This window comes from Felis catus, chromosome D3 (genome assembly GCF_018350175.1).
Source record: "Felis catus isolate Fca126 chromosome D3, F.catus_Fca126_mat1.0, whole genome shotgun sequence".
NCBI lineage: Eukaryota > Metazoa > Chordata > Mammalia > Carnivora > Felidae > Felis > Felis catus.
The window spans coordinates 6,919,751-6,931,849 of record NC_058379.1 but is presented as its reverse complement, the minus strand read 5'-3'; the positions used below and the strand labels follow the sequence as shown (position 1 = coordinate 6,931,849).

Here is a 12,099-nt window from a genome sequence, read left to right as displayed (position 1 = left end):
CTTTTTCTCAAACACATTCTTAGACATTTCTGGGGGAGCACAAAGTGATTCAAACCTTCTGGCAGGGAACTTGGCACCATTTACTCAAACTTGCAGAACTGAGCCTTTGACACAGTAGTGTTGCTTTGGGAATCTCTCCTACCAGTACATCCACGTGTGTATAAAGTGGCCTATGTACAAGTTTTACATTGCAGCACTGCTTTTTTTTTTTTTTTTTAAAGTTCATTTATCTTGGGGCTCCTGGGTGGCTCAGTCGGTTGAGCGTCCAACCTCGGCTCAGGTCATGATCTCACGGTCCGTGAGTTCGAGCCCCGCGTCGGGCTCTGTGCCGACAGCTCGGAGCCTGGAGCCTGCTTGGGATGCTGTGTCTCCCTCTCTCTCTGACCCTCCCCCGCTCATGCTCTGTCTCTCTCTGTCTCAAGAATAAATAAACATTAAAATAAAAAAAAATTTAAAGTTCATTTATCTTGAGAGAGAGAGAGTGCACACAAGTGGGAGAGGGGCAAGGAAAGAGGGAGAGAGAGAATTCCAAGCAGGCTCTGCACTGTCGGCACAGAGCCTGGCACGGAGCCCCCCTCGGGGCTCGAACCCGTGCAGCGTGAGATCACGACCTGAGCCGAAATCGAGAGTTGGACACTTAACTGACTGAGCCATCCAGACACCCCTGCAGCATTGCTTTGTAATAGCAAAAGTTTGGAAACAATCCCGAGTGTCCAGCAAAAAGGAACTCAGGGAGTAGTGATCGTGTGTCCACACTGGAAGATTGCTTAGCCATAAAACAGAGTGAGGAAGAGCTCAGATGTGGACATACTTATGGGATATATTATTAAGTGAAAAGAAGCAAGATACTGAAAGGTTCATATGTTATTCTTCACATGTACCCAAAGGGATGGGGATAAGAATATATATTATTTTGGGGGCGCCTGGGTGGCTCAGTTGAGCATCTGACTCTTGGTTCGGCATAGGTCACGATCTCATGGTTCATGAGTTCGAGCCCTGGGGCAGGCTCTGGGCTGGCAGTATGGAACCTACTTGGGATTCTCTCTCTGCCCCTCCCTTGCCCACGTGTGCGCTCTGTCTCTCCCTCTCTCTCCCTCTCTCAAAAATAAACATTAAAAAAAAAGAATATATATTCTTTTTATCGTATTTGAATGTGTATTAACTATTTTTTATATTTATTTATTTATTTATTTTTATTTATTTATTTATTTTTGAGACAGAGAGAGACAGAGCATGAACAGGGGAGGAGCAGAGAGAGAGAGAGGGAAACACAGAATCCAAAGCAGGCTCCAGGCTCTGAGCTGTCAGCACAGAGCCTGACGCGGGGCTTGAACTCACGGACCGTGAGATCGTGGCCTGAGCCGAAGTCGGATGCTCAACCGACTGAGCCACCCAGGGGCCCCTATTAACTATTTTTTAAAAGCCCCAATGATTTAAAGAGAGAGAAAAGAAAGAGTAAAACACAGCATAGCTGACCACATCACCTTGCCCCACAGCCGGCTTCCTACTTAGTTGAGGGGTGGAAACAGGGAGGGACTCAGCCTGAAACTGAATTTGGACTTGTGACGAGCACAGGGGACCCGACATCCTCATTGCTAGCTCGAGACTGTCGGTCCTGCCGGGGTTCTTGACCTGTTTTTGTGGCAGGCTGGGAAGGCCTACAGCTCCCTTTCAGAAGAGTGTTTTTAAAGGAATGAAATAAAATACATCAGATGGTAGAATACATAGGAAGGCTGTTTGAGCAGAGAGGAAGTGGGATGATTAAAGCCCGGAGGTCTGGGAGCGCTGAGAAGAGCCTCAGCTTGGCTCAAATGCAGGCCCCCTGGGGAGGAGGAAGAGGCTGAGGAGGCAGGCTTTCCCTGCACCCTGAAGTCCAGCAGCTGTGTCTACCGCTGTCTTTCCAGGTATCATCCTTCTCTTTCCTTCTTTTTCGCCTTTTTAAAAATAGATCTCCCAGGGGCGCCTGGGTGGCTCAGTCGATCAAGCATCCAACTCGATTTCGGTTCTGGTTCAGGAGATAGAGCCCCGCATCGGGCTCTGCACTGACGTGAAGCCTGCTTGGGATTCTCTTTCTCTTCTGTCTCTGCCCCTCTCCCACTCGTGTGCACATGCTCTCTTTCTCTCTCTCAAATAAACAAGGGGCACCTGGATGGCTCAGTCGGTTAAGCATCTGACTTCGGCTCAGGTCAGGATCTCACAGTCCGTGAGTTCGAGCTCCGTGTCGGGCTCTGTGCTGACAGCTCAGAGCCTGGAGTCTGCTTCGGATCCTGTGTCTCCCTCTCTCTCTGCCCCTCCCCTGCTCATGCTCTGTCTCTCTCTCTCTCAGAAATGAATAAACATTAAAAATAAATACATAAATAATAAACATTAAAAAAAAATCTCCAAAACACCTAACAATGCTAACTAACCAAGCCCTCAGTAAGTACTTATAATTAACAGTGGCACTTACAATTGTCGATTCTTATTGATGACCCTTGTCATCATTAGGGGCTCATGACATAGTCCATATTAAGGCTGACAAAGAGACAGTTATATCTGGGTATTAGCTGATTGCCAGAGTTTAAGGCATAACATACATGGTAAAGCAAACAGAGCCTTCCAACTAGGCAATTAGAGACGAAAGGGCCCCACATATGAATAGGAAATCAGTACCTCTTTGCTGGATGGATGCTTGTTGTTTGAAATTACTTCATTGTATTTCATTAATTCCTTAGGTCTTTTAAAGGCATTTCTGCTATATTTGTGTATTGTCTTAAGTACTGTCCAGTTTTTCTCTCCTGGGTACTAATTTAGAAGTTGTTTTATAGAACTTAGAAGTCTCAGAAGAGGCAGCTCAAAAAAATACCCTCCTTACTAACTGAAGAAAACAAAAGTCAACTTCAGTATTCACTGTGGTCAGAGGTAAGTCACTTTTGTTTATCTCCCTTTATATCTCAATTGATATTTAATAAGTAACTTGGGAACGTTGATAATGTAGAGTCAAGGCCATGCATTTGTTTGACCTGTAATCCTTTCTCTTGTTTGACCTATTTGTACATACCTTCTAAATTTAATCAGTAAAATGTCAGTTATTTGTATGAGAAATGCAGATCAAAAAGTTCTTGTTCTCAATACCTAGAATTTTAAATATAAGGAAATGAATACAGATAGCTTTCAAAATCAGAATCTAAATTAACATTTCAGCCTTTCATCTGGATATCTGTCCGGAAAGAAATCTTTTCATAGGGTTTCAATTTTATAAAAACGTTCATTGACTGGAGCACCTAGCTGGCTCAGGCCATGGAGTGTACATTCGTGATCTCGGGGTTGTGAGTTCGAGCCGCATGTTGGGTGTAGAGACGACTTAAAAATAAAATCTTCAGGGGTGCCTGGGTGGCTCAGTCAGTTAAGTGTCCAACTCTTGGTTTCACACAGGTCATGATCTCATGGTTCATGAGTCCCAGCGCCTCATCAGGGTGCAGAGTCTGCTTGGGATTGTCTGTCTCTCAAAATAAATAAATAAACAAAAAAATAAATAAAAAGAAAAAATCTTGGGAAAAAAGGCTAATTGGTGTAGTTTGCACTTTCTTGATTTGTTTCCTTCTGTTAAACCTACATTTCATATGCAAAGTTTCTTCAGAATCCAGTCTGAGAAGTTAAAAGACATAATCATTTCAGATGCTTTCAGTGTAAGCAAGAACTCTGTGAAAGCAGTCAACGCAGGTAGCTATTCCCTGTCTCCTGTTCTCTTTCTCTCTCTTTGCTGAGAAGCTGTAAGACTTACAGTATTTTGCACGACCTTAGGTAGACAAAAATCAGGATGTATATAGTTAATTTTTTAGAGACTGTGAATTAGAACACACTGCCCACCGCTCTCCTTGACTTGATTTTATTCACTCTGTTGTTTCCTTCCTGCAGAAGCCGATTTTCCAACTTTGGAAGGCAGGAAGCAGACATCAATACCTAATGCTCAACCTTGAAAACAAAAAGAGGATTGTAATCCTTTGTAAGCAACACTTAATACCAAAGGGAAGCAGAAACTGAAAGTTAGTTTTTCAACATCTGTATTTTATTGCTTTTCAAGTTGACCGTTTTCATGTTGAAGAAATATTGTTTTATGTGTAAGCAATTAGACCTTATTGTGTATTGTCTGGATACACAATTATGTATATTATGCTCACAGAGAAAAAGACTTCTCTGTAAAGATGGGGACTAGAATTAAGTACTAGAGAAGCTCTTTAAAAGTGTGAACATCAAATCGAGAACCCCTGCATATAAAGTGCTATTTTCACTCTCTGATTTTTAAAAAACCTGTGCATGCATTTAAACTACAACCAACAGCTTATCAGAGACAGCTGTAAATATATGAGAAATAGTCTCCTCCTCTTTCGTGGCTTTTGCTCTGGACTTCGCTGTGTAAAACAGACATAAAATGATATGATAGAACATATTTTTAACTGGAAAGTATCTCGTCAGTTACTGACAATCGAGGCCCGTCTGTCCCCGAGCTGAACAGAGCCCCGTCGTGTCTGGGTCTGTAGTAAGTCCCATCTACTCATACAAACAAAGGCTCGCTGGAAGATCAAGTTTTATATGCGTTTTTTTTTCTTTATCATTAAAGACTAAAAACACTTCCCTTTTAACTTGTAATTTAATTTTTTAAAGAATATACTAATGTGCATTTTCTATCCCTTCTAAAGAAGAGAATCGATCAGCTTCAGCCAATAAAAAATATTTTTAATAAGAAAAATAACTCTCTTGGGTTTCTGTGTATTATACAGGAGTGAAATAAGGAAGGGTAGTCGCTTAAAACCCAGCCTGGCAAGTGAATTTCCTCGGGAGTGGGGATGTAGTTTTCTTAAGCATTGCAGTTATCAAGGTTCCGTTGTGCTGTATAAATGCCCCTTTGTTGAAAGGTTTCAGTGCTACTTCAGAGATGATTTTCGTGAGAGTGGAGGAGCCACCCCATGTAGCCTTTTTAATTAGGGTGCTGAAAAGAGAAATTGGGTGAGGTTCTGCCGAAGTTCTTTATAAATGCTTGCTTTCTCCTGCAGGCATGGCCGGCCGGTCTGTGCAGAGCGAGTCTGAGAAAGGTACAGTTGATTCTGAGCTGTTGGAAACCTAAAATGTCCCCGGGGAGGCTGATTTCCAGCCTGAGAAACAAAATATGAAAATTCCTCCTTCTCTTAGCGCTAGGTTCATGGCTACACGTCACTTGCCCAGTGAAAAGAGAAAGAACGCTGGTGAGATGCTAGTAAGTAGGAAGATTTCAGGGAACTATAGAATTTGAAGAAAAAAAAAAGTCAAAACTTATTCTGTGGCTAAACGTACTTGAGCTCCTAGGGTTATAATATCTATAGTTCCTATCTTACCCCACCACGTTATTGTGAATTACAGCATGTATAACCCCAAAATGGGAAATCTTAATATTATCATCTACTTCTCTGTCTCAACCTAAGTTATTTAGATATGTGAGCAGTTTCTGTTAGGGAGACTCAGCCTCAGTATGTTTGAAAGAGTTGTGAGATCAAACCAGATTTGAGCATCCTGATTTTGTCATCAACATTCTATCATCTTAAGAGGAGGCAAATAAATGGTAATACAGTTTGCCTGCCAGAAGTTATCTCAGCCTTCTATCAGAAGAGACTGGTGTGGGGGCCCCTGGGTGGCTAGTGGGTTAGGCATCCAGCTCTTGAATTTAAGTCATGATCTCACAGCTTGTGAGTTCGAGCCACACATTGGGCGGGGGGAGGGGGGTCTGTGCTGACGGCGTGGAGCCTGCTTGGGATTCTCTTCCTCCCTCTCTGCCCCTCTGCCACTCGTGCTTGCTCTGGCTCTCTCTCAAAAATAAATAAAAATCTGAAAAAAGAAAAAGAGACTGGTGTAAGGGTACTTTTAGAATTTGTGGGCAGATCTAAACAATAATAGAAATACCCCAAAAGAAAGTCTGATTCAAGATAATATGTAAACACTAATAACAGTTTTACCTAAAAAGTTGTAGTAGAAAAGCATGGAATTGAGAGGCTCCGTGGGGTAAGGTTGGTCCAGACTAAGAAACCAGACACATTAATCACAACAGGCAAGGTAGGTTAAAAACCAGAGTGGTCTTTGAGAGGAGTTTATCAAATGAGGAGGGCACATTAATCAGTCCTGTAAAGGATGATTTCTGGGTTCTCAGCCAAATGCACACTTAGGACATCTAACAAAACAAAATAATTTGAGCACACAGTAAACACTGCTTTGCTGGCCGCTGGGGAGACAACAGTGAGCAAAGCAGACTGAATCCTTGTTTACAGGGGAGGAGACAGACCTTAATTAATCACAAATACGTCATAAAAACTGGTAAGTGCTATAAAATAAAGCTTTGAGCTACTGTGACAGCATATATCAGGGACACAGGTTAAGGGCCGAGGCTTCAGTTCTTACCTGAACTAAGAGCTGAAAGATAAGTAGATGCTAACCAGCAAACAGGAAGAGGAAGAACATTCCTGACCATGGTAACAGCATGCGCAAAGGCCCTGAGGTGGAAAGGAGCGTGATGCATTTTCAGACCTGATGAACTAGGATGGTGCAAGACGAAGCTGGACCAAGAGGCTGGGGCCAGATCATACACACGTGTCATTGAAGCAGTGTGGGGATTACAGCCTCGTCATTTCAGTAAGCCCAATGATGTAATCTCTACTGTTCATCTTCCTGGGGCTTCCTTGAAATGAGGTCTCATACATATCCCAAATCCTTTGCCTTTGTAATAGCCTCCAGAAAGCATTACACAGCCCTGGAGACACAGCAAAATGGCACCCTCATGCCGATGACAAGGAGAATTTCAGCCAACCAGTGACAGGGGCCAGTACTAGAACCAGATCTGCTGCCTGAAGTTGTTACCCGAGATGCACTTCAACAAATTCAGAGTGGGGAAGCTTCTATCCTTGTGTCCCAGGCTGCTCGTTTTAGAAAACTAAGCCATATGTTGAAGCGTACCAAATTATGGGGGGTTATTCAACTCACCTTTTCAGCCCTTGATTTCACACACATTTATTGGACATCGCTAATGTGCCAGGCACTCTGCTGAGGTTATCAAGTGGAGTCAGATGGGTGGTCCTTGCCCTCCAGGAGCTCAAAAGCTTCCGTACAGGCAGACAAATTATAATTCATTAGAGATATTTTAGGAAAGTGCTCTTGGATCCCAGTAACAAACCATTCTTAAAAAGAGAGGTAGCTGGTTGCTGATGTTACGCAACTGTGGCAGATGTTTCCAGACCCAGGGGGGTTGCTGTCTGTTTGAAAGAAGATGCTGTGTTAAGTAGGAAGTTCACAGGATAACTTGATCTTGTTCAATGTGGAAAACGGAGTGTGAGAAACAGCTGGTCTGGAGCCAGCACGCCCCTTTGCTGTGGTCTTTATCAGACCACAGCTGTTGACTAGAGTGCTGGGGACTGAAAACGAAACAGTGCGTGTAAAGGATTTAGCTCAATGCCTGGCAAATAATAAGCATTCGATAAATATTAGCCGTTGTTATTTTGGTGAAGACGCTGGTCAGGGATTGGAATTGGGTAAAAGCACGGTTAATTCCTCTCTGGTGGAGTCAGAGGAGAGAGCCTTGTCACACACAGTTTTAAGTGCCCCGTATCAGCTGTGGGGCAGGCAGAGCGCCATCGGTGAAGTTACAGAAAGGGAGACCACCTTCGGGGTTCTGTAGGCATCACTCTCCGGCTTCAAGGGGAGTCCTGTATCGGGTGACTTCACACCTACATTCTGAGAGCAAAACTGAGGACAGCAGAAACAAAATGACCATCTGATAAGCATACACTTGGGAGAACTGTGGGGTTTATTTTATTATTATTATTTTTTTTACTTCAGTCTTGTGACCGATCATTTAAAAAGCAAACAAATAACAACAGGGTTTTTTAAAGTCTCACACGACCTCCGGTGGCATGCCGTTTGATGGCCCCGCGCTGTGCTGTGTTCAGATCCGTCCGCAGGCTGTCCCAGCCCTGCCTGTCCTCTTCCCCTTGCAGTTCCTCGGCTCTGGCAAGCTGTCCGATGCGGAGCCTGCAATCTCCGAAGATTCATCCCACAGCCCCGCGTTGAGATGCACAGAGAGGGGAGAGCTTACTTGTGTGCATTCTGACACATAAATTAATATAAGACTAAAAAGGGGGAAAAATGCCTAGTTGTGCTTCCGTTGGTCAGATTCGTTGAGGCCAAGTTTTCTCCAGTGGGCCAGATCCTGCTCCGGTGTAGACGGGACTTACTAAGTGCGGAGCGGAGGTTGCGGGGAAGGGACTCGACCCAGGGGGGTAGGCTGAGGTGTGGAGGGGCTGGGGGGAGGTGGGGGGGCCTTGGCCTGGGCTCCGCCTGGCGAGGGGGCGGGGCCGGGGGCGGGGCCGGGGCGGGGCGCAGGGGCGGGGCGGCCGGGCGCCGTGCGGCGGCCTCGCGGTGCCTAGGCTGGGGCGGGCGGCGGTGACGCGCTCAGTCGCGCGGAGCGGGAGCCGGGCCGGGAGCGCGGGCGGCGACGGCGGCAGGATGAACAGCATCAAGAGCGTGCCGGCGCGGGTGCTGAGCCGCAGGCCGGGCCACAGCCTGGAGGCCGAGCGCGAGCAGTTCGACAAGACCCAGGCGAGCGTCGGGGCCGCGGGCGGGGTGGGGGGGTGGGTGCCCTTTTCCCCGTCCCCTCGCGCGCGCCGCTCAGGGCCTGGCCGGGCTCGGGCTGCCCCCGCCACCTTGCGCCCCAGCCTCCGCCCCCCCCCCCCCCCCCCGAGCCGCCCTGCGCGCAGGTGAACCGGAAGCGCGCGCCGGCGCCGGGGCCGAGGGGACCGGGGCGCAAGACGCCGCCTGGGGACTGAGGTGGTTCGGGGGGGTGGGGGGGGCGGGAGCGCCGGGAGGCCCGGGAAGCGAGGTGGCGGGCGACCCTGGGGGAGGGGGGCCGGCGGACCCGGGGAGCAAGGTGGCGGGCGCCCCAGGTGCGGGGCGGGGGAGGATGCGGCGGTGAGCCAGGTGGGGTCAGGTGTGCCCGGGCCTTGGTGCGCCTCCCGGCGGGGCCTGCCTGGATTTTGCGCCCTGGTCGTGCCGCCCCTCCCCAGCGGGCTCCTGCCACCCTCTTCCAGGCCGCGGGAAAAAGCCCCCAGCTCGGGGAGGCAGAGCATTTCCTTGAAGGAAACTCCCAGTTTCCTCCTCGCCCGAGCTGTTTTCCAGGGCCGCACAATATCTTATTATATGTCGGGCGAAAAGTTTCACGTATGTAGCCAGACTTGTTTGCCTGAGCGCTGGCCCACATATAAATAGGTTCACACCCCCTTATTAAATACCGGCGCCTGACAGACAGAAACTTCCTAGGGCTCCCTTCCTGCACTTCCCACGCGCCTATCCTGGGAAGGTTATTTTCAAAATTCAGCAATGGCGCGGGTGTGTGTTTGTACATGTGTTCCCGCTGAGAACACAAAACGCAGTCGCTGCTGTGCTTCTGGCTTTCTGTTCCTTTTTATTTTACAAATACTGAGGTGGTGTTCTGCCTGGGGGAGGGGAGAGCACACTGATTTGCCAGAATAAGTCAACCAAGACTGAAATAGCAGAGAAATTTTACTTTAGAAATAAAGGAAGCCGAAGGGACCCCTCCTGACCCTGTCTGAAGCGGTGTGGTGACATTTGTGGCTGCTGTAGCAAGTTCCTTCCCACCTGTCCCTGCCCATAGCAGTGACTTCCGCAGTTGCTTTCAAATCAAGTTTATCTACATGCAGTCTACAACAGCTTTCATTTTGAAATAAGGAAAACTCAGGGGGACCGTCCAACCTTTGTGCTTATGATTAACAATGAAAACGATAGTAAAATTTGGGGACACCAAGGCTTTATGAAAGCCGTTCCATTAGCTAGAACCCACCTGCCCCCAAATTCTTAATTTATCCTTGTGATCATCATCATCATCATCATCATCATCTGGCCTCTTTTCATCGGGGGCAGCCCATCATAAAAACAGATGTGACATTTAATTTAAAGTCATTAATACGTAATTAATTGTGTCAGGAGCATGTGCAAGGACGGAGAGGAAAATTTAATTGGCAGATAGAATCTGGGGTTTGTCAGAAGCTTTATTTACGCACTGATTTTTAGATTTTTCTCCCCATGCTTTTGAGGAGGTATAAGGAGGTCTGACTGCTTCATAGAGGAGATGGAATTTAAAGGGCCAGTTTCACTAATCTTACCCTTTAAGTTATAAATCAAGGGCAACTTTAAAAAAATTTTTTTTTAATGTTTATTTTTGAGAGAGATAGAGCATGAATGGGGGAGGCACAGAGAGAGAGAGGGAGGCACAGAATCCGAAGCAGGTTCCGGGCTCCGAGCTGTCAGCACAGAGCCCAATGCGGGGCTCGAATCCACAAACTCTGAGATCATGACCTGAGCCAAAGTCAGCCGCTTAACCGACTGAGCCACCCAGGCGTCCCAGGGGCAACCTTCTTTAATGTCAAAGAGAAAGAATCTCTGATACGGTCCATACATTTTAGTGGTTGGTTCGATAAACAAGAAAGTGTTTTGTTTTGTTTTCGCTAGTTGGGTTTTTCTTAGGAGCTGAGAGGTTTACTTAATAATAAATAAGTTTGTAATGGCCGAATCTGATAGGATTTACCCTTTCCTGATCTTTTTTTTCCTGGAAAGATCGAGTTTGGGTTCAGCGTCTAGGTTTGCTGGTCTTCAGAGTGACTTATTGAGGGATGTAGGATAAAGGTTTTTTTGCATGGTTAATATTTAATTAGCTCGGTCCCAGAAATATCTCGTGAGCTGCCAGCCGGCCCCATTGGCGGAAAGGACCCAGAAAGCTGAGGTTGCTGCTTACATGTCTCCTTGTGGACAGAAAATAGCACGTGCAGTTCACGGACTCACCTTCCCTTTGGAATACACTGCCTCTGTCTTCCTGTTGACCACAGGGCCCTGTGTTCCGGGGGAGCACTTTAGCTTGCTTGGAATTTGTCGTTACCATCTGCCAGCCTCACCTTTGTTGTTGGACTCCTGGATCAGGAGTAGGAAAAATGCTTCCATATTAGTTTTCCTGACAGGCCACACCCTGTTTTGCAAAACAGGGTCCCTTCCCTGCCCCAGTCAGGAGTGTTAGAGCAGTCGTGCTTCCTTTGTGTGGCTGGTGCTTGTGATCGTTGCCTGGTGTGAGAGTGTGTGTGTGTGTGTGTGTGTGTGTGTGTGTGTGTGTGTGTATGTATGTATGAATGATCCCAGGGGAGCATCCAGAAAGCTGGTCGATTCTTCCCCACGACTTTAGCCCTCTTGGTGATAAAACCCCTTTTCAAAATGGAGACGACGCTGTAGTAATGGCTTTTCGTTGTTGTAACATTCTCAATACAGAGTACTGTATGCCTGCACTCCGAACCTGAAAATAGCCTGTGGCGTTACAAAGGTGGCATGTCATGGAAAGCACTGACAGACGGTGTCCCTGGGCAAGCTGCTTAACTCTTGAATCTGTCTCCTCATCTGTATGGAGATAATTCCACCTGTCTCCTATGGCTGTGTTAAGGTATAGAGAAACACTGTGGTAGGCCGCCCCGCGAAGGTGGCCACATCCTAATTCCTGGAAGCCGTGAATCTGTTACAGTACTTGGTGAGAAAATGCTCACCAGCTGACCTTAAAATAGGCTCACTAGCCTGGGTTTAGCCAGGTGGGCCCAGAGCCTTTAAACGTGGGAGAGGGAGGCAGGAGAGGCGCTGACAGGGAGGGTCTGCAGAGAGGAGTACTGGCTGGCTTTGAGATGGAAGAAGGGGCCCCTAGCCGAGGACGGTGGGTGTCCTGGAGAAGCTGGAGAAGGCGAGGAGTGGAGTCGCGTACAGAGCCTCCAGAAAGAAATACAGCACTGCTGGCACCTTGATCTTAGCTCCAGAAGACCTGTTTTGGGCTTCTGGCCTTCGGAACTGTAAGGTGATAAACATTTGTGTTGTTTGAAGGCACTGAGTTTGTGGCGATTTGTTACAGCGGTTAACAGGCTGCTAATACACCCAGAATGCAAAACGCATGGTGCAGTGCTCTGCAAATAGCCAGCTGTCTTCCTCCCTTCCCCCCCCCCCAAAAAAAGCTTTAACATTTGAGAACTAGTTCAGAACTTCCACTAGAGAGGAAACCTGTCT

At 47.1% G+C, this 12,099-nt stretch overlaps 2 protein-coding genes across 12 annotated transcripts in view; both read left to right on the top strand.

Annotated features, from left to right (window-relative positions):
- CCDC62 (coiled-coil domain containing 62) overlaps positions 1–4,622 on the top strand; it is a 45,728-nt gene extending 41,106 nt beyond the window's left edge. For all 10 annotated transcript variants that reach the window (XM_045041543.1, XM_045041548.1, XM_045041542.1 and 7 more), the window contains 2 exons: positions 2,808–2,901; positions 3,898–4,622. In XM_045041543.1, the coding sequence (XP_044897478.1) occupies positions 2,808–2,861 (54 nt within the window). In that variant the 3' untranslated portion in view covers positions 2,862–2,901; positions 3,898–4,622. The remainder of the gene's footprint in view (positions 1–2,807; positions 2,902–3,897) is intronic.
- A 3,774-nt stretch (positions 4,623–8,396) lies between these two features.
- HIP1R (huntingtin interacting protein 1 related) overlaps positions 8,397–12,099 on the top strand; it is a 29,139-nt gene continuing 25,436 nt past the window's right edge. The window contains exon 1 of one of the 2 annotated variants that reach the window (XR_006587609.1): positions 8,397–8,595. Coding sequence is in view for 1 of the 2 variants with exons in the window: in XM_023241355.2 (XP_023097123.1) it covers positions 8,503–8,595 (93 nt within the window). In the remaining variant the exon portion in view is untranslated. The remainder of the gene's footprint in view (positions 8,596–12,099) is intronic. The other variant, XM_023241355.2, reaches the window with a different exon arrangement.